Source organism: Podarcis melisellensis (assembly GCF_964234715.1).
Source record: "Podarcis melisellensis genome assembly, chromosome: 4".
NCBI lineage: Eukaryota > Metazoa > Chordata > Lepidosauria > Squamata > Lacertidae > Podarcis > Podarcis melisellensis.
The window spans coordinates 104,682,780-104,710,351 of NC_138531.1; the positions used below are offsets into that span (position 1 = coordinate 104,682,780).

The following is a 27,572-nucleotide window of genomic DNA, read 5'->3' on the forward strand; positions in this document are numbered from 1 at the left end:
AAGGTTTAAGTCTTTTTCTGCTGCTTCTCTCTCATCCCCTCACTTAGTTATGAGGGGTCTTTCCGTGAGGTACTTTTGACACAGCCCAGCTTCCTTCACAGCGAGGGGCCACTTTTCCTCGGTTCCCCTGAGGTATTTTCCTTTGTATGCCAAACCCAGAGGATCCTCTCAGCCCTTGCCACGGACTCGGGAATCTCCTTTTCCTAGAAGATCTCTCCCCTCCTGACTGGAAGGAGACCCCGGAAGAAGAAGAAGAGAGTCTTCCCACAGCTTCTCCCTCCAGCTTCACTCCCTCCAGACGCTCAACATGGTCTCCCCATCTCAGCTGTGAGGCTCCTTCCTCTGGCTCCATAGATATTCTCCTCAGAGCGGAGGATCCACTCAGATCAGAGCCACTTCTCCCTCCCTCCCTCCCTCCCTCCCTCCCTCCCTCCCTCCCCCCCCTCTCCTCATCCCCATCTTCTCTCGATCATCCCTCTCTCCCATCTCTCTCTCTTTTTAATAAATATTTATTAAAGTTTAACAAATACAGAGAAACGAAAGACAAACAATAAAAAATTACAATAAAAAAGGGAAAAAAATATTGGGGAAAAACAAAAAAGACAGAAGCATTTTAAAAACACAAACATTTAAAAAGGAAAAAAGAATAAAAACCATATTTTCATATCCTTATTTTACATTTACTTATTTCCTTGGCTTCCTCAAACCTCCCTCTTTGTATTCCAGTCCAATTAAATTATTTCAGCAAGTCCTTTCCCTCTTTCTCAAATTTAAATCCAAACTTCTTCTTAACGCCATTTAGCCTTAAATTTTACCCTTTAACCATATTCAATCTATTCTTACTTAATTCTTAATACCATTTCTACTAAAGCCAAATAACTTCTTTCCAACAACCTCCTAACATTCATTAATTTTACAATATTTCTGTAAGTATACTTTGATTTTTTTCCAATCTTCTTCCACCGACTCTTCTCCCTGGTCTCGGATTCTGCCAGTCATTTCCGCCAGTTCCATATAGTTCATCACCTTCATCTGCCATTCTTCCAAAGATTATCGGGCAAATGATAGATTTTTGCAAGCTTGACTGGTGTCATGTACCACCTGTATATCATCGCCGAAAGGATGCCTCCCTCTCTCTTATTCTAAAAGATCACGCCACATTTTCCCACGAGTGCTGGGTAGATTCCGGCAACAGTCTTCACAATTTATGTATTCAGTAAACATTGGCCACGTGTTATAAAAGGAATACGGACTGTGTTCCCCCACCTTTTGGATACTTAAATTGTGAGGCCCAGAATAGAACACAGGATTTTAGGTGGGGCCTGACCAAGGTAGAATAAAGTAGTACTATTCCTGCCCTTGATCTGATTCTGCCTTCTGCCACATTGACCTGTGCTCCCCGTTTGGTGTCGTCCGCAAATGTGATGAGCATCCTCTCAGTTCCTTCATCCAACTCATTCATAAAGACGCTGAACAACAACGGGCCCAGGACTGAACCCTGCAGCACCCCAGGATGATGAGGAACCATGAAGGAGTCCTCTTTGGGTTTGAGTTACAGATAGGTAGCCATGTTGGTCTGCCCGTGTTGGTCTGCCATTGAAGAAGTGTGCATGCACACGAAAGCTCATACCAAGAACTAACTTAGTTGGTCTTTAAGGTGCTACTGGAAGGAATATTTTTTTTCCTCTTTGGGTTTGGTCAGTCAAATCCCATTAACAGTTTCCTCGTTCAGCCCACATTTTACCAGTTTCTCACAGAAAGATCACTGGAGACTTTGTCAAAAGCCTTACTGAAATCAAGACACACTATTTCCACAGCTGTTCCCTGATCAACAAAGTTTGTAACTCCATCCAAAAAAAGGGGAGGAGAGATTTCTCTGGCTTTACTTGTTTTTGGGAAAGCCATGCTTTCATCCTGCATGTTTCTGTTGTGAAATCTTCAGATGAAGGGCACATAAATATTAAAAATGATAATAAATATGGATATTGACAAGCTGGAACATGTGCAAAGGAAGGTGATTTATGTATTTATTTAATTTGTATACTACTCAACCCAGTGGTGCCAACTTGAATAAAATATTGGTGGGGGGCCAGGTAAGGCCTGCCTTGCACAATCACATGACGCATGCAGGTCATTGGAATGGCAATGCCTATCAACTGGGGGGGTGCCCCCCTCAAATATATCATGGGGGGCAAAATCCCCTCAGCCTCTAAAAGTCGACTCCTGTTCCCACATGTCTCAGGACTGTTACAACATAAAAAGACAATATAAAAACACATAATATACATCTGTAACCCCCCTCACTACCACATTTTAAAAGGGCATTAGATGTCAATTAGGCAAAGGCCTGGTTAACAAGGTACGGATTTGCCTGGCTCCTAAAGCTGGATAATGGTTTTTCCAACCGTTGCATGAATTCTTTGATGGGAACTGAGATTGTGGCTGTGACTGAAGCTCTTTCCACATTCCACACACTGATAGGGTTTCTCCTCTGTATGAATTCTCTGATGGGAATTGAGATCGGAGCTCGTCCTGAAGCTCTTTCCACATTCCATGCACTGATAGGGTTTCTCCCCTGTATGAATTCTTTGATGGGAACTGAGATTGTGGCTCTGACTGAAGCTCTTTCCACATTCCACACACTGATAGGGTTTCTCCCCTGTATGAATTCTCTGATGGGAATTGAGATTGGAGCTGTGACTGAAGCTCTTTCCACATTCCATGCACTGATAGGGTTTCTCCCCTGTATGAATTCTTTGATGGGAAGTGAGATGGGAGCTATAAGTGAAGCTCTTTCCACATTCCACACACTGATAGGGTTTCTCCCCTGTATGAATTCTTCGATGGGAAGCGAGATCACTCTTACGACTGAAGTTCTTTCCACATTCCACACACTGATAGGGTTTCTCCCCTGTATGAATTATCTGATGCTTAGTGACAGCAGAGCTGTGATTGAAGCTCTTTCCGCATTCCACACACTGATAGGGTTTCTCCCCTGTATGAATTCTCTGATGCTTAGTGAGATAGGAGCTCTCACTGAAGCTCTTTCCACATTCCATGCACTGATAGGGTTTCTCCCCTGTATGAATTCTCTGATGCTTAGTGAGATAGGAGCTCTCACTGAAGCTCTTTCCACATTCCATGCACTGATAGGGTTTCTCCCCTGTATGAATTCTCTGATGGGAAGTGAGATAGGAGCTTGTACTGAAGCTCTTTCCACATTCCACACACTGATAGGGTTTCTCTCCTGAATGAATTCTCTGATGGGAAGTGAGAGAGGAGCTGTCGCTGAAGCTCTTTCCACACTCCCTGCACTGATAGGGTTTCTCCCCTGTATGAATTCTCTGATGGGAAGTGAGATGGCCTCTCTTCCTGAAGGTCTTTCCACATTCCATGCACTGATAGGGTTTCTCCTCTGTATGAATTCTTTGATGGGAATTGAGATTGGAGTTCTGACTGAAGCACTTTCCACATTCCACACACTGATAGGGTTTCTCCCCTGTATGACTTCTCTGATGGTAACTGAGCTGGGAACTCCGACTGAAGCTCTTTCCACATTCCATACACTGATAGGGTTTCTCCCCTGTATGAATTCTCTGATGCCTAGTGAAAGCAGAACTGTGATTGAAGCTCTTTCCGCATTTCACACACTGATAGGGTTTCTCTCCTGAATGAATTCTCTGATGGGAAGTGAGATTGGAACTCTGACTGAAACTCTTTCCACATTCCATGCACTGATAGGGTTTCTGCCCGGTATGGATTTTCTGATGCTTAGTGAGATGGCCTCTCTGACTGAAGCTCTCTCCGCATTCCACGCACTGATAGGGTTTCTTTCCAATGAGAATTCTTTGTTGGGAAGTGGAATGGGAGCTCTGACTGCAGCTCGCTCCATACTCCAAAATTTTGCATGGCTTCTCCTCTCTGGGGGTTTTGTCATGTTCATCCTTGTTCTTGTTTTCCAATTTATCAAAATCTACAATGGAGACAAAAAAGGGATTAGAGCCTCAGGAACAAATCAAGAAGTGAAAGGAGTTGGGCCTTTGTTCATTGCCTTTGTTGGTTGTCATTAACCAACATTTTTATTCATATATTCTAATGGATTGTTGAATGTTGATTTGTTTGATATACAGTAGTGGCCAAAATAGTGGAAGCCTTTTGGGGAAAAAAGTATATTTCAGATGTTTGATGGCTCGTAACATGACTTCGTTTAGAGTAATACCACAAAATTATGTATCAATGGAAAGATAATTTAATGAAGAATGTAATTATCTGTATTCTATCAAAAGTCATAGCGCAATAACCAGAAAAAGGAAGCACAACTTGCTTAGCTTGACACAGCTTAAGAATTACCGCCCCATATCTGCTTAATGTGGATTATAAAATTTTCGCAGATATTTTGGCTAAAAGATTTAAAAAAGTACTAGTGGAAGAGATACATAAAGATCAAGCAGGCTTTCTCCCGGGCAGACACTTGTCTGATAATACGAGAAACATAATTAACATTTTAGAGAAATTACAAGTGAATATTAACACCAAGGCTGTTTTGATATTTGTGGACGCGGAGAAAGCCTTTGACAATATTTCCTGGAGTTTTATGAAGAACCTACAGGGGATGGGGGTTGGTCAAGGTTTTGGAAATGGTATAAGTGTAATATACTCTGAACAAAAGGCTAAACTAATTGTTAACAATGTGGTGACAGAGGAATTTAAGATAGAGAAAGGGACACGACAAGGTTGCCCAATTTCCCCATTTCTTTTTATATCGGTCCTGGAGGTCCTGTTAAATATGATTAGAAGGGACCAATTGGTTAAGTCGGAGCCAAACAGTACAAATTGAAAGCATTTGCAGATGACTTAGTATTGACATTACAGGAGCCAGAATCTAGTACTAAAAGAGTATTGGAACTCATTCAAGAATTTGGTCAGGCTGCAGGATTTAAGTTGAATAAGTTAAAAACCAAGGTTTTAGAGAAAAATCTAACAGTGATTGAGAGAGAGAGGTTTCAGAGGGAGACAGGTTTAACTTTGGTTAAGAAAGTGAAATACCTGGGGGTTAATATGACTGCTAAGAATGTGAATTTATTTAAATATAACTATGAAAAATGCTGGACGGAAGTGAAAAAAGATTTACAAATTTGAAGCTTTCATTGCTAGGCCGTATCGCTGCGATAAAAATGAATGTATTGCCAAGAATGTTGTTTTTGTTTCAAACTTTGCAAATTTTGGATAAAAGGGACTGTTTCAAGAAGTGGCAGAGAGATATTTCTAGATTTGTCTGGCAGGGCAAGAAGCCCAGAATAAAACTTAAAATACTAACGGATGCAAAAGAAAGAGGTGGATTTGCCCTGCCAGACCTCAAACTTTATTATGAATCAGCTACATTTTGCTGGCTGAGAGAATGGCTGCTTCTTGAAAACACAGCCATTTTGGATTTAGAAGGTTTTAATAATGTATTTGGGTGGCATGCATATTTGTGGTATGATAAGGTCAAAGCACATAAAGCATTTAAAAATCAGGACTTCCGGGTCATTGCCAACGATTAATGGCGGATTCCCTCTGAGCTTCGGAGGGATTAGCTCCGCAGGATCGGGTCTCACCGCTGCGGCACAGCGGGGACCCTTTAAAAATCTCATGCGGAAGAAGCCTGCCAACGTGGGGACTCGGCGGGCACCATTTGCGCTCCCCCGAGTTGCAAAGGAGCCCAAAAAGGTGGCCGGTCCAGAGGTGGTCTTGCAATCGCCATATCGCTTAAAATGAGCGCTAAACTCTCGCTAGTTCAGACTTTTCCTCCTTTTGCCTTTACAGGTCTGATTTCAAGCGAAAAATTCTCCCTATTAATCACCAATGTTTATCTTCCTCCAGGTGGTCTTATATCAGACCTCCATTATAGATGGGATTCTCTGGAAGATCATTTATTGGCACGCTATGTTATGTACCCTAACATTCCATCGATAATGGGTGGCGACTTTAATGCACGTACAGCCGCCAATTGGGATGGGATAATCAAGGCCAAGTGGTGGGTACCTCCTCCCTACCCAAAATCTGATTTAATCTCTTTTACATCAAGAAGATCTAAGGACATCAGAGTGAATGAGGTGGGAGTCCTTCTTTATCAATTGGCCATTCGTATGAATTGGAACATTTTGAAAGGCAATTGCCCTCCGGACGTGCCAGGAGAATTCACTCATTTGGGCACAACATCAAATAGTGTCCTAGACTACCTTCTAGTTTCAGAAGACCTATTCTCAAACTTCTTTTTTTTTAAAGTAGACAATGTACAATCCAGTGACCACCTACCTCTAGCGGCCAAGCTAACGCTTGACTGGCACCCGGTTAGCGGCTCACACCCAATTCATGTAGGTTTAAATGCCGCAGCTCAAGTAAGAAGCATTAAATGGTCTATGAAACAGGCCCAAAAATACGCAGAATTATTCCAGAGGAATATCTCCGAACCCCTCATTGTTTCAGTGGCGGAGTTGTCTGAACCAAATAGGATATTGGAGTGGTTCTCCCACCTCTCTGTAGATTTAACTAGCTTCTTTACGATGCCGACTCACCTGGTTAACCGAGATCAACCCAGGTTCGGTGCACCTTGGTTTGATTCCAAATGTAAGCAAGCTAGACTCTCTCTCTGTTGTATCTACAACAGATATAAATCTTCTGGAGCTGAAACTCTCCCCCCAGAGTACTTGCAGGACAAAATTGCTTACAAACAGGCACAGAAGTCAGCCAAGCATGAATGGCAGCTAAGACGTTGGCAAGCACTGATTGCTGCCTCTAAGCTTCGCAGCTCTCGTGGTTTTTGGAATTTAATCAACAAAAGATTGAGGAAATACCCATTGACGGTTATACCAGCTCCGACATGGGAACAATTTCTAAGAAAATATTTCTCCCAGACAGTTATCTCTAACATTCATTGTGATACTCTTTCATGTCACTTGCCCATATGGCCAGATACTGACCCGGAGGAAATAGTTGATTTAATTGCTAAACATGGATCCAAGATGGCGTCGTTAGAGGAAGCAATGATTTGAGCTCCGCGTTAGTGGTGCGGTTTTTATTAGTTTATTAGTTTATATTAGCTTTTACCAGTTTTATCAGCTTTTTTATTACTTTTATCAACTTTTTTATCAGCTTTTTATTACTTTTACGAGAAAGGATCTCTGCAGCTGCTGGGAAACACTTCACTGGCAGGCAGGCTGAGCTAAGCCAAAGACATATTAAGAAAAACTGCTCGGAAAGCTCTGTGGGAACCCCCGTTTGTGTGTCGCCGCTCTCTACTCTAATTGTTTTAAGTGATAAGGAAGAAACTGAAAACTGATAAAGCCCCAGGGCCCGATCTGATCCCGGCGGAAGCTATTAAACAACACCCAGCATGGTGGGCCAAAATTCTTGCAAAAATCTTTGATGCAATTAATGCCACGGGCCAGATACCTAAATCATGGAAGGAGTCCATCATAATTCCTATATATAAAAAAGGACCACCAGAGGACCCGGGAAACTATCGTAATATCAGTTTATTATCAATCATCGGAAAAATCTATACTCGCTTCCTGCTAACCAGACTAACCCAATGGGCCGAAGATTCCAATCTGATAGGCCATGAACAGGCCGGGTTTAGACCAAATCAGCCGCTAGGGTGAGGTTAGCACCTGAGGGCGATCTCACAAACTCTGTACCAATAAATAAGGAGGTACAACAAGGGTGCATCCTTGCCCCCTATCTCTTTAACCTCTATATTAGTGACATGAGAACTCCCCTAGTTGAGGCCCAAACCACCATTCATGCACCCAGGCTTGCAGACTATCGCTGCCCCTTACTATTGTACGCTGACGATGCGGTGATCCTCTCATATTCAAGAATCGGTTTGAGGAGGGCCTTTAAGATCTTCGCGTTATATTGCCAAAGAAACTTACTTATTATTAACCATTCCAAATCTAAAGTCCTAATTTTTTCCAGCAGTCGTAAATTGTATAGGTGGGAACTCGAGGGGAAGCCAATTGAACAAGTCTACAAATTTCAATATCTAGGAATTTACTTCCAGTATAATATGGGATGGAAAGCGCATATCACATACTTACAAAATAAGGACAAAGCCCTTATCTACGCTCTATTACGCTTTTTCTTTACAGAGGGGGCTATGCATGCTCCATCCGCCTTAAAAGTTTATAGTGCAAAAGTGGTTGCAACTATGGCCTATGCGGTCCCTTTATGGGGCGCCTTTGTAAACCTCATGCCTCTGGTGACATTGCAAAATCTTTTTCTCAGACGCCTTTTGAAACTACCCTCCTGTGTAAGCAACTCGGCTATTCGCTTAGAACCTAAGACCCCCTCCCTAGAGAACCTGATGTGGAGACATGCCTTTAATTACTGGCTGTCCCTTTGGCATAAATTGCCCAATTACCATCTTATTCAGTGCCTTTGGAGAGATGAATTTACCAGCCACAAAAATCCATTCCAAACTGTTGTCTTATGGAATCGCTCCTTCCGATAGACTAAATTTAGATCTAATTACAGCTAAAAAGGTCATCAAACAAAGATTGGAGGAGGTTGATTAGCAACAAAATCTTACTACAGGTGGAGGTACATGTTCCCCGATAAATCAGGGCATTACATTTATGTCCCAGATACCTCGATATCTGTATACCTTATCGGTTGCGTCGCATAGATTCGCTTTTGTTAGAGCCAGATTTAATGTATTCCCCTCAATGTACTGAGCAATAGATTTTCTAGTGGGAAAAACCTCTGTTTTATGCACATGTGACAACAAATCAATAGAATCCCTTTATCATATCTTGTTTAATTGTCCTTTATATATTGTTTCCCGATCAAGGACTCTGCGTTCAATCATTTTGGAAACTGTTGCTAAACCACCTGAATTACATCTAGCCTATCTACTCCAGGACATTGACTCTTATAGAACATTACAGGTTGCAAGATTCCTGAATTCAGTTCTTTCATATAAAAGACTTCATGGATGCTGCATGACTATTAAAAATCTAGTAAACTCTATCCACCATCTTTATATTCAAGGCCACAATACGGTACATCTAGAGATTGTATGTAACGTGAAGGAGATTATGCGCTGAAATATTTTAGTAGATATTTTAGAATGTAAAATGCTATTTTATTTATTGATTGGTTTTATCTTGTGGGCTTATAGCCGAATAAAGTATTATCTATCTTTGTTTCTTTTTTTTTTACTCTTCTTCTTATTATTGTAATATTTTTTTGAAACTTTAATAAATATCTTTTCTTTTTTTTTAAAGGAGACTCCCATGGACTGCAAGATCAAACCTATCCATTCCGAAGGAAATCAGCCCTGAGTGCTCACTGGAAGGACAGATCCTGAAGCTGAGGCTCCAATGCTTTGCCCACCTCATGAGAAGAGAAGACTCCCTGGAAAAGACCCTGATGTTGGGAAGGATGGAGGGCACAAGGAGAAGGGGACGTCAGAGGACGAGATGGTTGGACAGTGTTCTCAAGGCTACAGACATGAGTTTCAGCAAACTGCGGGAGGCAGTGGAAGACAGGAGGGCCTGGTGTGCTCGGGTCCAGGGGGTCATGTAGAAGTGGACACGACTAAACAACAACATAAGGAGATTCAGTCACTACAAAATCAGACTGGTAAAGGCAGGAAAAGGTGCACAACAGCAAGTGACGATCAAAGGATGAAGAGACCGTGCCTACAGGACAGAAGAAAATCATCTGGGTGTTTACAAGATGACATGGGGCAATGGAAGGTGAAGCTGAGTGCAAGGACTGGTCTAAATGCTAGAATTCCAAGGGAAAAGCCATTATCTCTCAAGCCAAGGTGGAAAAGATGGTAACTGGACAGCGGAACAACAGGACAGTGTTATTGGGAGTGATGAGACCCTAATCTCCTTGCTTGGTAGTGAGGGCATGAAATACTCGAGGAGGAGAATGGGAGAAGATTTACATCCTACTTGCATTACACCGACCGTGAAACACCCAGACAGTGTGATGATCTGGGGTTGTATGATAGCAAAAGGTGTGGGCAGAATTTGTGTCATTAATGGGAACGTCAATGCCCCCAAATACATAAATCAAATACTTGAGCCTGAATGTGAAATCCTATTCCACTGCTGGAATGGCCTGGGAATAGCCCAAGCGAAATGAGGGGATGAGGGACCAACTCCCTTCTCTTGCCATTGCCTTCCGTTAAGAGTTTGGGTGTAATCCTTGACGCCTCCCTTTCCATGGAGGCGCAGGTTACAACAACAGCCAAGGTGACATTTTCCCACCTTCGCCGCATCAAGCAGTTGGTCCCTTACCTTTCCCGCCCCGACCTGGCCACAGTGATCCATGCGATGGTCACCTCCAGGCTTGACTACTGTAATTCGCTCTATGCGGGGCTGCCCTTGAAGCTGTCCCAGAAGCTCCAGCAGGTGCAGAATGCTGCAGCGAGGCTCCTCACGGGGTCTCTGCCATGGGAGCATATTCACCCAGTGCTTTTCCAGCTGCACTGGCTCCCGGTGGAGTACAGGGTCAGACTTAAGGTGCTGCTTTTGACCTTTCAAGCCCTTCACAGCCTAGGACCCTCGTACCTACGGGACCGCCTCTCCTGGTATGCCCCATGGGGAACCTTAAGGTCCATATATAGCAACACCCTAGAGGTCCTGGGCCCTAAGTAAGTTAGATTAGTCTCAACCAGAGCCAGGGCCTTTTCAGCACTGGCTCCGGCCTGGTGGAACGCTCTGCCTCATGAGACCAGGGCCTTGCGGGATCTGATTTCTTTCCGCAGGGCCTGTAAGACAGAGTTGTTCCACCTGGCCTTTGGCTTAGAATCAGTTTGATTCCCTCCCCCTCTTTCTTTTTCCTTTGTCCTCCTGTGAAGAGGCTGCATCCTAATGTTTTAATGTTGTATCTTAATCTTTTAAATTGTATTTTAATCAACTTGTTTTTATTACTGGTTGTTAGCCACCTTGAGCCTGGTCTTGGCTGCAGAGGCCAGGGTACAAATAAAATTTTATTATTATTATTATTAATAATAATTCCATCTTGGTTTCACATTATTACAGCTGCAGAACTAAAAATCTTGCTTCACTCCATGGGAAGGTGTTGTAAGGCCGGAATTAAAGCTAAAGGTTACCAAAGTCAGTATTAAATGACATGGTGAGAATTTCTGTATATCTCCCTTTTTCTATGTGTTTCACATTTCTTTTTTATGACTGCTGTTCTAATAAATACTCCTTCATAAAAGTTATTGCATTGCATTCTTCATCAAATTATCTTTCCTATGGTATCACTCCGAAAAAAGTGGTGCTATGAGCCATCAAACCTCGGAAACACACTTTTTAAAATGTTTCCACGATTTTAGCCACTAGCTGTTCATTTAAAGTTAATGTATTTTTTATATGGGACCAGATAGTTATTATAAATGTTTCATGTGTATGTATGTCTTGGAAGCCACCCAGAGTGGCTGGGGCAACCCGGCCAGATGGGCAGGGGATAAATAAAAATGACTACTATTATTATCACTGCAACTACTACCTGAGACTCAATAAGCCTGGCTCTTCTCTGGGACAGATTTTGTTTGGCCCAGTCATGGCTTCCCCTCCATCGCCAACAACAACAACAACAATATTTATTACGGCCATAGGCCCATACAGGTAAAAACAACACATAAATAATAGCTTGTGCACGTGGGGGAAAAAACAGCCGCTAAAACACCACTATAACAATAAAATACTATAAAATAGAATGGCATACTACACCTTAGTTAGTGTCACGGCCACCCAGGATGGGTCCCAGCTCACAAGAGACCTCACTCCGTTGCAGTTTATTTACAGGAAAAGTTTATTGAAGATTTCTGCTTCTCATACAGTTCAGCATTGTGGCCGTACGTCTGTCACGTTAGACCGCTGAAGTCCCCTCTGACTCCTCCCCTCTTCCACACCAACTTAATAGCCTGGCTCTAGACCACCTCTTCCTCTCCTTTCTTTTCCGCAGGGTCTTCCTGCCCCCCTGGGTTCCCTCTCTCCGTGACTCGCCTGAGGCTGAATCCTCTGCCGCCTCTTCCCCCCTCCTTCTGGCTTTGGGGCCGGGCTCCTCCCCTGAGCTCTCTCCACTTCCGCGCGCCTCTACGTTTGAACTTGGCGCGCGTACGTTGCTCCTGACCTTTCTTTCGACCGCTACACCACCCTTTGTTCTGCTCTCCACCCTTTCCGGCTGAACACCTTGCTCCAACCCCCTTTCTCTGTTCTCTCCTAATCCTGCTCCCTCCGAGAGGCTGACGACTCCACCCCCTTTACTCCGTTCCAGCTGAGACGCCTCTTGCTGCGTCTGTCTTCCACTGGGCTCCTCTCCGCTTCTCCCTTCTCCTCCCTTTTGCTTGATTAAGGTAACCCCCTTTTGAGAATCCTCTGACTCGCTGCTCAGACTCGTGGATTCCCTTAGAATTCCGTCATCTTCTTCCTCATCCTTCTGCCCCTCCTCCCACTCGCTCTCCGTCTCCTCTGTCATCTCCTCCTCTCTCCCAGAAACCCTGACATCCATCCCCCCCTCGAAGCCCCCCCTTCCCCCCTCCCGCTCGCCGGGTGCAGGTTGAGGAAAACGTGGTTCTTCCGGGGTCGGTTCAGGATACAGGTTGTCCACTTCAACGTTCTCCTCTGGCAGCTCCGTATATGTGTGTTCGAACTCGGGTTCCCCACCCAAAGACATCACAGTCTCTTCCTCCATCACTGTTTCTCCTGGCGCTGCCTGCCAAGGACCTACCATCCATCTCTGACTCCATGCCTCCCTTGGCTGATCCACCCACCAACAAGGGCCTGTCTCCTCCCCCCCCAGTCTCGGATCCCTGGTCGGGCTTGTTTCGGGCGTATGGCCCTCGGGCGAGGAGAAACCCTCGAACGTGCTGTCCGACAAAGTGGGCGTGAAAAGCCAATCATCAAAATACTCCTCGGGCATGGGCTTGTGCGGAAAAAGTGCATGGAACTCCTCCTTCAACAGGGGTTCGTCCAACGCGTAACCCGGCACCCAGCTATTGGCAGAGGCCGGAGTGCCTTCCCTGGCGAGAAAATATTCAACTCCCTCCTCCCCCCATCTCGAGTCCAGTATCTCGGTGACCTCGTTAAGAGGTTCTGGTCTTGGCGATTCCCCCCTCTCAGGCGCCCTCCTACGTGGCTCTGGGGGTGCTCCTGACTCTTGAAACCTGTGTGGGGTTTTGTAGGGAGTGAGCACCGACCTATGAAAGACCGGGTGCACCCTGGAACCCTCCGGAAGGGCTAGACGAAAAGCCACCGGATTGATCTTAGCCTCAACTTGATATGGCCCTAGCTGCCTGTGTCCTAACTTCTTCTTGGCCAATGACCTGGCCGGCATCGCGTGGGCTGCTAACCACATCCAGTCCCCAACCTGGATGTCCTCTCCCGCCCTCCTGTGCTTATCGGCCTGCACCTTATACACCTGTTTTGCCAGCTCCAAATGTCTCCGCAGCTCCTCGTGCACCTCTTGCAACTCCGCTGCAAACTGGTCGGCATCTTGAGGCCCCCCCCCTCCTGGTGCCGCAAATCTCGGGAAGGTCCTGGGATGACGGCCATTGTTCGCGAAGAAAGGCGTCACCCCGGTGGATGCGTGTTTCGTGTTGTTGTAGGCGAATTCAGCCATCGGCAGATAGTCCACCCACGCCGCAGGTCGCTGGTTGGCGTAGCACCGCAGGTACTGCTGCATGATCGCGTTGACCCTCTCCGCTTGACCGTTGGTTTGTGGATGCCTCGCCGATGTCAGGTTGATTTTGACGTGCAAGATGCCCAGAAGCTTTCGCCAGAAAGTGGAAACAAACTGGCGCCCTCTGTCGGACAAGACGGACTGCGGAAGGCCATGCACTCTGAAGACGTGATCGATGAAGAGCTTTGCGGTCTGTTCTGCCGTCGCCACCTTGGCACAAGGGATGAAGTGCGCCATCTTGGTGAACAAGTCCACCACCACTAACACCGCCGTCTTACCTCTGGAGCTGGGCAGGTCTGTAACAAAGTCCAACGCTACCCTCTCCCACGGTTGCTGCGGTGTCTCCAGCGGTTCTAGCAATCCCGCCTGCTTCTGGTGCACTGGTTTGGACCTCTGGCAGATATCACACCTGGCGACGTAGTCCGCCACCTCTCCTCTCATCTGGGGCCACCAAAAGTCTCTAGCCACCAACTCCATCGTCTTCTCTTTGCCGAAATGGCCTGCACTAGGGGCGTCATGCAATTGTTGCAGAACCTTGGCTCGAAGCTCGTCGGTGGGCACGTAAAGGGCACCCTTACGAGTCAAAAGTCCATCTTGCAATTGAAACTCATCATTGTCTCGCGACCCTCCGCGTAGTTCCTCCATCTTAGACTGTGCAAACTGATCCCTTTGCAACGCGCGTCGCACCGCGTCCAGGTCGACTGCGATGGTAGCGCACGTCCACGCCTGCGGTGCGAAAATGTGCTTTGCTGCGATTGGAGCTGCTTCCTCCAAGTATTGCGGCTTTCGGGATAGCGCGTCTGCAATAACATTGGAGTCTCCTGGGATGTATTCTATTTTGAAGTCGAAGTCCGCGAAGAACTCCGCCCAGCGCATGTGTCGCTGGGTCTGCAACTTAGCCGTCCGCCAATACTCTAAGTTCTTGTGATCCGTGCGGACCTGCACCGTGTGCTTGGCTCCTATCAAGAAGTGTCGCCACGCTTTGAAAGCTGCATGAATGGCCAACAACTCCCTGTCCCATATGGTATAATTGCGCTCCGTCTTGCTGAGCTTCCGGGAGTAGAACGCACCCGGTCTCCAGTTGCCTTGTGAATCCTCTTGCAAAAGAACGGCCCCAACCGCTCTGTCTGACGCATCGGTCTCTACCCGCATGGGTCTGCCGGGATTCACGTGGAGCAGCTGCTCTTCGGAGGCGAAAAGACCCTTAAGCGTCCGGAAGGACCGCTCCGCTTGTTCGGTCCAGACGAACTTCTTCTTCTTGGAACTGAGGGTGTCAGTGATAGCCGCCGTCGCGTTCGCAAAGCCTTTAATAAACTTGCGGTAAAAATTGGCAAAGCCGATGAACCTCTGGACCTCTTTCCGATTTCGAGGGCTTTTCCAGTCCAACAGCGCTTGAACCTTAGCCCTGTCCATGGCCAGTCCCTCGTCGGACAACTTGTAGCCAAGGAAATCAACCTCTCTGACATCAAACTGGCATTTTTCCAACTTGGCGTACAGCCTGTGTTCCTTCAGCCTCTGCAGGACCTCCCTCACGTCCTTATCGTGATCCTCCGGCGATTCCGAGAAAATCAGGATATCGTCGAGAAAGCAGACACACTTTTTGTAGAGGAGACCTGCTAGCACGTGGTGCATAAATGCTTGAAAAACGTGGCTGCCATTTTGGAGGCCGAAAGGCATGACTCTGTATTCGTATGTGCCCAGAGGGGTGAACATGGCGGTCTTCCACTCATCTCCTTTCCGGATGCGGATGAGATTGTAAGCTCCACGTAGGTCCAGCTTGGTGAAAATCTTGCCCCTCCTGACGGTCGCTAAAAGGTCGTCAATCTTGGGCATGGGGAAAGCTTTGGGCTTAGTCAAGCTGTTTATGAACCTGTAATCCACTATAAGCCTTTTTTGGGGCGTGTCTTTCTTCTTCACAAAGAAAACAGGGCTGCCTCCCGCTGCTTTAGATTCCTGGATGAAACCGCGCTTGAGGTTATGGTCTATGAACTCCCGAAGCTCTTGCATTTCGTCCTCCGACATGGAGTACAGCTTGGCAGCAGGCAGTTGCGCCCCTGGCACTAAATCAATCGCGCAGTCGTAAGGTCTGTGAGGCGGCAACTTGTCAGCTTCCTTCTCACAGAAAACCTCCAAGAAGTCCTGGTACTTGTGAGGCACTGTTTGCACCATACCCAGATGCAACTGCTGCTCGGCTTCTCCTCCCTGATCGGTCTGAAAGCAATGCTGAGCACAATACGATGAACAAAAGGTGATCTGCCGCTGATACCACGCAACCGCGGGACTGTGCCTCTCCAGCCAACTCATGCCTAACACGATGGGCGTGTCCGATAAGTGGGTGACATTGAAACTAATAAGTTCTCGATGGTTGCCAATCTGCATCAGCATGGGAGGGGTTTGCTGCACCACTTGCCCTCCCAGCAACTTCCTGCCGTCTACCGTGACCACGTTCAGAGGCGTCGTTGCAGGCAGGAGCGCCATGTTGTGCTGCTTAACGAACTGCAGTCCCACGAAGTCGGCGTTGCTTCCCGAATCGATCGTTATTGGAACCTCGAGGAGTCTCCCATCAGGCAGCTGGAGTGTTGCTGTGAGCAGAACTGCCGGTTTGGGAGGCAAAGGGTCCACGCTCTGCGGCGATGCTGGGGGCTTGTCTACAGATCCGCCTGGCTGAGCCCCAGGAGCTCTGCTTCCAGCCAGGCACTGTCGTTTCCCTGAAGTCGCTCCCCTGGTTGCACCTCTGCTGTCACAGTTGCCAGTGCCGCAGTGTGCTTCTGGAGCCTCTGGGGGCACTCTTTCGCCATATGGTGCGCACTGTCACAGATGTAACACTTCCTGGTTCCTCTAGGAGGCTTCGCTTTGGCTGCACCAGGGACAGGGCTCTGGGATGGCTTCTGAGCCCTAGCACCACCAATCTCCATTGGCTCCTCGCTGTCCTTCCCCATTGGCGAGGGGTGCGCACGGCTGAAATCCCTGTGCACAAAAGGGAGAGTCCTCGCTTGCGCACGCGCTTGGGGCCCGTCCTCCTCGTGCCACGGACGTCCCTCATGTCGAATTCCAATAGCTAAAGCCCGTTGCACCACGTCTTCTAGGGTCTGGGGTCTGTCCCCCCTAGCGATCTCATCCTTGATGGGGGGGCTCAATCCCTCCCAAAAAAGATCTCTGACCGGTTTACTGTCCTTTGGCCAATCTAAGGCGGTGAGCAATGCAAAAAATTTAGAGTGGTATTGGCGCACAGTCGCTTTCCCCTGCCTCAGCCCGTGCATTTGACGGCGCGCAATGTCCACATCCACAGAGGATTGAAAACAAGAATCCATCGCTTTGATGAACGCAGTTGAATTGCGACGGGCCGGTCCATCTTCGCGCCACAGATTGCGTAGCCAAGCCCTGGCCTCCCCATGCAGGTGCGAAACAATGAACCCCACTTTCTCCTCCTCATCTTTAAAATCGTGACGGAGTAAATGCAGTGCATACACGACGTCCGCTCTGAAATTGGGATAGTCTTGCAAGTTGCCATTAAAATGCGGAACCAGGGCACCCCCCCGCCGTCCAAGCGCAATGCCCTCCGCTCTGGATCCTGGGGCCCCCGCCCTGTCCGCGTGTTCCCACCTTGCCTGCAAATCCTGGCACGTCTTCTCCAAGTCGTCATTCTTCTTCTGCGAAGCAATGACTGCCGATGTGAGAGCGGTAACCTGATCCCGCAGTGCAACCAGCTGCTCCTCAGCGCTCATGGCTGCTCCCGTTCGTGAGCTTCGCAAAAAAAAATTTTTTGCTTTCAGAGAGGGGACTTACTGTCTCGGCCACCCAGGATGGGTCCCAGCTCACAAGAGACCTCACTCCGTTGCAGTTTATTTACAGGAAAAGTTTATTGAAGATTTCTGCTTCTCATACAGTTCAGCATTGTGGCCGTACGTCTGTCACGTTAGACCGCTGAAGTCCCCTCTGACTCCTCCCCTCTTCCACACCAACTTAATAGCCTGGCTCTAGACCACCTCTTCCTCTCCTTTCTTTTCCGCAGGGTCTTCCTGCCCCCCTGGGTTCCCTCTCTCCGTGACTCGCCTGAGGCTGAATCCTCTGCCGCCTCTTCCCCCCTCCTTCTGGCTTTGGGGCCGGGCTCCTCCCCTGAGCTCTCTCCACTTCCGCGCGCCTCTACGTTTGAACTTGGCGCGCGTACGTTGCTCCTGACCTTTCTTTCGACCGCTACACCACCCTTTGTTCTGCTCTCCACCCTTTCCGGCTGAACACCTTGCTCCAACCCCCTTTCTCTGTTCTCTCCTAATCCTGCTCCCTCCGAGAGGCTGACGACTCCACCCCCTTTACTCCGTTCCAGCTGAGACGCCTCTTGCTGCGTCTGTCTTCCACTGGGCTCCTCTCCGCTTCTCCCTTCTCCTCCCTTTTGCTTGATTAAGGTAACCCCCTTTTGAGAATCCTCTGACTCGCTGCTCAGACTCGTGGATTCCCTTAGAATTCCGTCATCTTCTTCCTCATCCTTCTGCCCCTCCTCCCACTCGCTCTCCGTCTCCTCTGTCATCTCCTCCTCTCTCCCAGAAACCCTGACAGTTAGCTTGTAGTGCTCCTTGGCGTCGCTTTTGGGTAAGGACAGCGACCAGGAACCTAGCCACTTTCAGGGTCGTATGTCCATCACCAATGTCAGGCGTATGTCCATGGTCGTATGTCCATGGTCGTATGTCCATCGCCAATGTCAGGCGTCTCTTGGGTCAACCCAAGAAAACAAAAACAGAAAACCTGACAGAAGCTACTTATCTTTCCTAATAACTCTGAAGCTGACATTTAAAATGGCCTGGGCAGTTCAGACCAGCCCAACCGTGGTATAAAGAGGCAGAACTGGAGGAAGATGGTTCTCAGAAAAGAACTGTAATTTACTGTTTATTGGGGGGGGGTGTTAGGTTCCCAGGTGTTGTAGGTGTTAGGATCTTTATCTCACCAGCTGGTCAGCAAGTAGCACTATGGTTGTTTATATCACGTGAGTGTCTGAGAGCGTGAGACAGGGAGTCTCGGTACTGTTGGGGACTGCGACAGAAGTCACTTTCACTTCTGTGTGAGATGTTGTTCTGTACTGCTGCTGAGAGAGAGCGGACATGCTGGTGGGTTCTCTGTATATATGGACTGTAAATAAAGTAGTTTATAGCTACTGATTGTCTTTTTCTTCTGCAATGAGATGCCAGAAGACGAGCATACTCCTCTCAGGAGGGAGGGGTCGCTTATCACTGGTCTCTCTGGACTGAGGAAGATTTACAGCCAGAGAGAGACCACCGGAGAGACACCCCAGTGTCTTGGGAAGGTGGTGGCCTTCCTGGGCGTTTTTCCAACAGTAGGGGGCGCTGTTGAGCTCTGTGAAAATATGTGAGGTTTGTCACATAGAGGTATTTTTTGAATTTCCAGGCAGATAGGACGATCCCACAGGGAGCCTTACCAAGAGAGGCCACGATCCCACGATTCTCCTCCATGACGTCCTTATGCAGAGCTCTCTGGTCAGGATCCAGCAACGCCCACTCCTCATCCGTGAAATGAACAGCAACATCTTCAAAGCACATTGGACCCTAAAAGAAAAAGGGAAATGTCCTCCTCTTAGACAGCAGAAATATGATCTGCTACACAATGCTCTGTGGTTTCCTTCCTCTAAATTGCTGTGCTATTTCTTTTTATATATATATTTTTAATTTTAACTAATAAATTATACAATGTACCACAAAACTTATCCCTCATACAATCTTTTTGGACTTCCATCAGCACCTCTGATGATCCACCATTTCCACCACTTCTTATGCATTTCTTAACTTTATATTGCCTTTACATCTCTTAACAAATCATCCTCCCCCTTCTCCATTTTTTCCATACTTCTAATAATACTCCTCACAAAACTTCTTGCAACCCTACAAACGTCGTCTGTTCTTCACAATTACTTTTCATATAGTCCGTAAATTTACTCCAGTCTTCCGTGAATTTCTGGTCTCGACGGTTTTGAATCCTTCCTGTTAGTTTATCTAATTCTGCTGCGTTATTTCAGTAGGATTGCTTTGCTGCACATTTTAATTATGGGTAGCTATTTTAATGCTTAAATTCAATTATTTTATTCTGCTTTTAATTACGGGTATTTGTCTTTGTGCAAATAGGTGGTTCTCCAGCTTATGTTTTCCACGTTATTCTGCCTACGCAAGAATTCCAGTTTCCCCGATGGGAGGATCCCCTTTCTCCTCTCCTCGTGAGTTGTTCTGGGGAGGTTCCCTCCCAGTGCCCTAGAGCCAAATTCAAGGGGTTCATGGGGGCATGGAGAGGGGGAGGAGTGGGGGGCAGGCCCCATTTAGCAGCAGATGGGGCTGGCTAGGTAAATCCTGGACACTATTTGTAATTGTCTGTCCACTGCTTAGAAGCCTGTTTTAGCATTCAGTGATGAATACAGAAATACAAGAAGCCTAGTTTGGATGGCCATCTTTCTTGGGTGATCCAGCTGAGATTCCTGCAATGCAGGGGGTGGGACTTGATGACCTTTGGGGTCCCTTTCAACTCTAGGATTCCATGAAAACTGCAACTTCAGATGAATCCTACTGTCGACATTCACAAGGCTGGTGTCACAGAGTTATCTGGGCAGGAAATCCCACACTTCACAGCCGGAGTTAACTCTTTATCAGCAAGAACACAATATTCACAATCTTGGCTGAGTTTCAGGCGTAATGAGCAGCTCATTCCCGGAGGGTCTGTCACTTGGCATTTCATAGTGCAGAAAGTATGGATCTGATATTGATATTTCCTATAAAGGAGTACGACAAGGCTGTATATTGTCTCCCTGCTTATTTAACTTATATGCAGAATTCATCATGCGAAAGGCTGGACTGGATGAATCCCTCACCGGAATTAAGATTGCCGGAAGAAATATCAACAATCTCAGATATGCAGATGACAAAACATTGATGGCAGAAAGTGAGGAGGAATTAAAGAACCTTTTAATGAGGGTGAAAGAGGAGAGTGCAAAATATGGTTTGAAGCTCAACATCAAAAAACAAAGATCATGGCCACTGGGCCCGTCACCTCCTGGCAAATAGAAGGGGAAGAAATGGAGGCAGTGAGAGATATTACTTTCTTGGGCTCCATGATCACTGCAGAGGGTGACAGCAGTCACAAAATTAAAAGGCGCCTGCTTCTTCGGAAAAAAGCAATGACAAACCTAGACAGCACTTAAAAAGCAGAGACATCACCTTACCAACAAAGGTCCGTATAGTTAAACCTATGATTTTCCCAGTAGTGATGTATGGAAGTGAGAGCAGGACCATAAAGAAGGCTGATCGCCGAAGAACGGATGCTTTTGAATTCTGCTGCTGGAGGAGACTCTTGAGAGTCCCATGTACTGGAAGAAGATCCAACTTCTCCATTCTGAAGGAAATCAGCCCTGAGTGCTCAGTGGAAGGACAGATCGTGAAGCTGAGGCTCCAAGACTTTGGCCACCTCATGAGAAGAGAAGACTCCCTGGAAAAGACCCTGATGTTGGGAAAGATGGAGGGCACAAGGAGAAGGGGATGACAGAGGACGAGATGGTGGGACAGTGTTCTCGAAGCTACCAGCATGAGTCTGACCAAACTGCGGGAGGCAGTGGAAGACAGGAGGGCCTGGCGTGCTCTGGTCCAGGGGGTCACGAAGAGGCGGACACGACTGAATGACTAAACAAAAACAACAATACTAATTAATTCAAGAGGATTCCGGAAGCTTCTCTGCGTAAAAGAAACAAGCAGAAGGTTCCTGATGTTTGGGTTATTCCTTCAGAGAACCTGAGTACAGCAGTCACAAAATTAAAAGGCGCCTGCTTCTTCGGAAAAAAGCAATGACAAACCTAGACAGCACTTAAAAAGCAGAGACATCACCTGATGTTTGGGTTATTCCTTCAGAGAACCTGAGTACAGCTGGGTTAAAGTGGTTCTGTCATCTCTTCTGTCAAGGTCATGCTGACTATAAGAAGAGGCCAGAAGGAGCCTGGGTTTCTCTTTCTTTCGCGCGCTCTCTCTCTCTCTCTCTCTCTCTCTCTTCCTCTCTCTCTCTCTTCCTTCTGGTGTTCTGTACATAGTATGCTGAGTCTTCAGGTTTAAATGTATTATAAGTTGTGGGAAATTTCAGTTAAGTCTGCTGCAACTGGATTTCTTATGAACAGGGCCAATCCTGAACGTTTTGGATGTGGGACCATTATGCTCCTTTGCCTTCAGTAGCAGTAAAGCTCTGCCGGATGAAATACAGTTGCCTCTGGTCTATTTTGGGGGATCCTGCAACGTCTTTACGTTTTCACTCTGGTAACTATACATTGGAGTTCTGCTCTGGATCAATATTGAGTAGAATTTTAAGACAGTGTCTTCCTCCACAAAAGCAGTTGCCAAGAGTGAAGGCCCCCACCTCCCCACAGCTTTCCAAGCCCCCCCCCCCTGGGGTTTCTGGCAAGCGATCCAACAGTGCGCCAGTGTGCAGCCTGCCTTTGCTCCTCCATTGTCAGAAGTCTCTGGGCTCTGAGAGACAAGCAGGGAAGGTGGCTTATGGCAGAAGGAGAGGGAGCCCCCAGAGGCTCCTCCTTCTTCTAACTCACCTCTCCCTCCCGACCTTCCTCCTCCCACTCGCCTTCTTCCTCTTCTGCCTCTGATTCTGCACTGCATTCTGCCTCAGAGTCTCCCAGCTCACTAAGCCCTGTTATCCCTTCAGCTTCTGACACCTCCTCTTCCCAGGCTTCTCCCTCTTCCCCCTCTGACCGCACATCCTTACTCCACCTCCACTCCGTGGGGTCTGAGATGTCTTCCCTTCCTGGTTGCCCGGCTGCTTCCTCCCACCATTCCTCTGTGCCCAACCAGTCCATGACATTGCTCCATCCCTCAGCCTCTGTCCCCACAAGGCAGCTTCCCCTGACCTGATCTGGTTCCACAGCCGCTGTTCCCCTTCTGCCCCCATGAAAAGGCGGATCAGGAGGTCTTGCCGGCATCATTCTGTCACCTGCAAGAGAAAAAAGATAAGCAGGATGCCAGGAGTGCCTGCTTCTCTCACAGGTGAAACAGGGCATCTCTAACTACAGATGGGCCTTTCAGAAAGCCTTACCTGCTGAGTGCAGTTGGACGTTTGTGCCCATTTCATGTTAGTTGTGCAAAACTATTTCTCCCTTCCTTTGGACCCTTGTTCCCAACTGTTCTCCCCCCCCCCCCAAAAAAAGAACTCACAGATTAGTTGGAAAACCAACAGAATGAGACCAAACAGAGAAAAGCCACCTTCCTCCTTACCCAGTGGCCTCTCTCTGGTGTCCAACGGAGGCCTCTCTGCCTCACAGGAATCCAGGTCCATTTCTGCAAAATGATCCCTTTTCTGGAAGAGCGATTCCAAACAGAGAATGAATGGCGAGAAATGTTAGAAAGAGAATGACAAGGACAGAAGTTTAAGGGTGTTAGATCTCATCCCATGGATGCCTTCCCAGGAAAAGGATGGGCCAACAGTAGAGCATTATGGGATGTTCTCCATCCTGTTTGGAGCCCCTTGGGAGTATCCAGAGGAAAGTCTCTCTCACCTGCTTTCTCTCCTCTGCCTGACTCAGGAGGAAACCTTCGGCCAGGGCCACCGCCTGGGAACTGGTCTCCGCTCCACAGTCCCTCACCCAGCTCTCCATCTCCGGTGGAAGGACAGCCAGGAACTGCTCCAAGATCACCAGGTCCAGCATCTCAGCTTTCGTGTGCCTTTCTGGCTTCAGCCACTGACGGCAAAGGTGGTAGAGTCGGCTGCAAACCTCTCGGGGTCCTTTGGCCTCCTGGCAGCAGAACTGCCTCAACTGCTGGCTCTGCACCTCTGAGCGGAGGGTGTCCTCCTCACCCAGGATCTTCTTCACAGAGTTTTCCCAGAATCCCCCACTGCTCCCAGTTTGGTTGGCATGGCCTCTTCCTTCTTCAGGGCCAGCTGGGTCTTGCTCATCCATCTGTGCTCTCAGGAAGCCTCTGAGAGATCGGAAGGAACCCTTTGGTCTTCTGCCAAGTTCTGTCTTAATGAGAAGCTCTAGCCAATCCTACAAAGCAAATGCATTGTTAAAGAATTGTTTTTATTATTATTAGTTAATATTTTTATTCTTTGCATAGTTGATATAGTTTTATATAGTTTGTATAGCTTTCTTCTTTAGGTGAGAGGGTATGGGCTGTCTGGGAGTGGGCCCCAGCCAACAGAATGGCAGGGGCAGGCTCCACAGGGGGAGGGGATGTACTGGGACACCCAGTCACAGTGATCACGGGTAGGAGGAGGAGTTACACTATGACCAGACCACGTCATTACCGAGGAGGCAAGTTTAGTCATTGTTTGAGGACTATCCCTGCCTCCGGGTCTGGTCTTGACCGGGTGGATACTGGAATCAGCAAGGGAGACCCACGTGACCTGAAGGGGCTGCTGTGCAATGCCAGGTCAAGGATTCATAAGACCACGACTTGGATGGAGGACTTGACCTGGCATGTTCACCTCTATGGATGTGGGTGATCTGACATGAAGTGAAACTGAAACAAAAGAAGTGTCATGGTCGGATCACTTCCTAGTGCAACTGGACTTCTCCACAACCCTTTCCCTCTGCAGGGAGGAGGGACCAATTCGGATGGCCCACCCCTGGATCACCCACTTAATGGATCCAAATGGTTTCCAGAAAGGAGGAGGGGATGTTTTATCCCATGTTGATGGCCTTTCAGCTGATTTCCATGTGGCCCCTAGAATGTGGAGTTAACCCAGGCTATCGATGGCCTGGTTCAAAATCGACCTCTTCGATTGCATGGAGCCTGGACAGCCCCATGGTTTTCCCCGGATCTGAGGGGGGTGAAACAATCACTGAGATGGCTAGAGTGTCGGTGGCAGAAAACACACTCTGAACCTGACCAGATATGGGTTAGAGCTCAACGTCGAGCCTACCAAGTGACGATGGCTGTCTAAACTGCCTCTATTGCATCTGCAGAAAACAACACCAGGAGACTCTTAGTGGAACCACCTGCGTCATTGGGGCCTCAAAAGGACCCTGAGATCTCCTGCAATGATTTGGCAAAGTTTTTTGCAGTTAAAGTCACTCAGATTTGGAAAGAGGTAGACTCCACCATGGGAGCAGGGCCAGGGTGGGAGAGTGCTAGAGTCCCGTCTAGTCAGGTTGCCTCCAAGGATGTGGACAGGCTGCTTGGACAAGTGAAACTGACCACCTGCCTCCTTGATCATCCTGGCTCATAAAAGCCAACCGGGAATGGCTGGGCGATGGGCTCTGCAGGGTGGTGAATGCTTCCCTCTGTGAGGGAGCCTTCCCAGACCCGATGAAAGAGGCAGCTATTAAACTGCTTCTTAAAAAAATATCTTTGGACCAGGCCAATATAGCCACTGCGGGAGGCAGTGGAGGACAGAGGTGCCTGGCGTTCTCTGGTCCATGGGGTCACGAAGAGTCGGACACGACTAAGCGACTAAACAACAACAACAACAATATAGCCAGCTATCGCCCAGTCTCACATTTCCCATTCTTGGGCAAGGTGATTGAGCGAGTAGTTGCTGAACAACTCCAGGCACACCTGGAGGATGCGGACCATTTGGATCCCTTCCAGTCGGGATTCACCATGGGACTGAAATTCCCTTGGTCGCGCTGGTTCATGATTTCTGGCGGGCTAAGGTGAGAACTGCTTCCTAGTTCTGCTGGATCTCTCAGCGGCCTTTGATACCATCAACCACGACATCCTTCTGGACCGGCTAGAGGGGCTGGGAGCTGGGGGCACTGTCATACAGTGGTTAATCTCCTTCCTCCTGGGCCGAGTCCAAAAAGTGGTGGGGGGGGGGATGAGTCTTCAGAGCTTTGGGCTCTCACTTGTGGGGTGCCCCAGGGTTCTGTCCTCTCCCCCTTGCTTTTTAACATATATATGAAGCCACTGGGAGGGATCATCAGGGGGTTTGGGCTGGGTGTTCATCAGTATGCGGATGATACCCAGCTCTACCTCTCCTTTAAATCAGAACATGTGAAGGCGGTGAAGGTCCTGTGTGAGTGTCTGGAAGCGGTTGGAGGATGGATGGAGGCTAACAGATTGAGGTTGAATCCTGGCAAGACAGAAGTACTGTTTTGGGGGGACAGGGGGTGGGCAGGTGTGGAGGACTCCCTGCTCCTGAATGGGACAACTGTGCCCCTGAAGGACCATGTGCGCAGCCTGGGAGACATTTTGGACTCACATCTGTCCATCGAGCTGCAGATCAATTCTGTGTCCAGGGTGGCTGTTTACCAGCTCCATCTGGTACGTAGGCTGAGACCCTATCTGCCAGCTGACTGTCTCGCCAGAGTGCTGCATGCTCTAGTTATCTCCCGCTTGCACTACTGCCATGCACTCTACGTGGGGCTACCTTTGAAGGTGACCCAGAAACTACAACTACCGCAATCCAGAATGCGGTAGCTAGACTGGGAGCTGGTGACTGGGAGTGGCCTCCGTGACCACAAAACACCAATCCAGAAAGACCTACATTGGCTACCAGTACATTTCCAGGCACAATTCAAAGAGTTGCTGCTAACCTTGAAAGCCCTAAACGGCCTCAGTCCAGTATACCTGTAGTATAACCCATTGTTCTGTCCGGACAGTGACGTCCAGCACCAAGGGCCTTCTGGCGGTTTCCTCATTGCGAGGAAAGAGGTTACAGGAAACCAGGCAGAGGGCCTTCTCGGTGGTGGCACCCGCCCTGTGGAATGCCCTCCCATCACATGTCAAGGAAATAAACTACTATCTGATGTTTAGAAGACATCTGAAGGCAGCCCTGTTTAGGGAAGTTTTAAATGTTTGATGTTTCATACTGTTTTTAGTATTCTATTGGGAGACACCAAGAGTGGGTGGAGTATTTTATTATTATTATTATTATTATTATTATTATTATTATTATTAGAACCAGGGCTGGATTGCACCACAGGCCAAACCATGAGGTTTCTGGAGGAGGAGGAGGAGGAGGAGAAGACAAAGAAAGCAGACTCCTGGGGTGGGGTCTCTTTTCCTTTGCTCCAAGGGCCAGGTATGTATCTGGCCAACTCCCTGAGGGCCAAGTGGACGGGGCCAAAGACATCTCACTTGAAATTTAGGAGGGTAAGTTAGTATTATTATTCTCTTAGATGGCTGAACACACACACAGCCACTGATGCCCAGGTCCCCGGAGGCTCAGTGAGTAGCAGTGCCCATTTCCGGCTGCTTTGCCAGCAACAATCCCTTTGGGAGAGAGAGGATGGGGTCCTGGGATGCCCTGCTCTGGGTGCGAGGGGATTGCTGAGGTGGCCTCCGTGGGGAGCTGCCCTGGGAGACACTGGGAAACTGGTCCCCAATGCAGCAGCCAGACTCTGGGCTGGGATCCCTCTCTTTATTCCTGGCCTCTCTTTCCCACCTTTTTTTTTGGGGGGGGGGGTCTAGCCCACCTCCTCGTCCAGCTTTGGAAAACCACTTGCACATCTTCCCTCTGTTCTGCAATGACGATGAGCGACGTCACACAGAGGTAAAGTCCCAGGGACTCCTTTGTTTAAAGAAAGGTGATTTTTTCTGAAGGGGGGGGAGGCCAGATGAGTTTGGGATCCTCTGCTCTGCAGGAAGGAGAGCGTGGCAGCCCTGGCCCCTCCCTGGCAGGACCCTCCCCTCCCCCCTGACTTGGGCCCCCCCCCCTGCAGGAGCAGATCTGGCCCCCCAGGCCTCCTCCCCTGCTGCAGCCCTGGGACCCCCACCAGATCCCAGAGAGAGGGGAGACTCACCAGATCCCAGGAGAGACAGCGAGGCAGCCCTTGCAGGAGAGACATAGAAGCAGGGAAGGACTGGGGAGGGGGGGGCCTTGGCTCTGGAGGACCTGCCCCCCTTGCTTCCTGTCCTCTCTAGGAAGGCAGCTCGGTTCCCTTTAACCCTTGCAAGGCC

At 48.2% G+C, this 27,572-nt stretch overlaps 1 protein-coding gene across 1 annotated transcript; it reads right to left on the minus strand.

The window, feature by feature from the left end:
* Positions 1-1,115: 1,115 nt before the first annotated feature.
* LOC309369100 (uncharacterized protein) lies at positions 1,116-27,428 on the minus strand. The gene is made up of 6 exons (XM_081909768.1): positions 27,416-27,428; positions 23,225-23,713; positions 22,944-23,025; positions 22,580-22,662; positions 19,118-19,244; positions 1,116-3,973 (listed from the first exon to the last, which is right to left on the minus strand). The coding sequence occupies exons 2-6, from the start codon at positions 23,624-23,626 to the stop codon at positions 2,379-2,381; spliced, it is 2,289 nt and encodes a 762-aa protein (XP_081765894.1). The 5' UTR covers positions 23,627-23,713; positions 27,416-27,428; the 3' UTR covers positions 1,116-2,378.
* Positions 27,429-27,572: the final 144 nt, after the last annotated feature.

Excerpts from the sequence above, each read along its gene's own strand:
- LOC309369100 (XM_081909768.1), bottom strand. The coding sequence starts at position 23,626 with ATGGATGAGCAAGACCCAGCTGGCCCTGAAGAAGGAAGAGGCCATGCC. Across the intron at positions 19,245-22,579 it reads CGGCTGTGGAACCAGATCAG|GGTCCAATGTGCTTTGAAGA; the intron begins GTCAGGGGAAGC and ends TTTTTCTTTTAG. Across the intron at positions 3,974-19,117 it reads TGGGATCGTGGCCTCTCTTG|ATTTTGATAAATTGGAAAAC; the intron begins GTAAGGCTCCCT and ends TCTCCATTGTAG.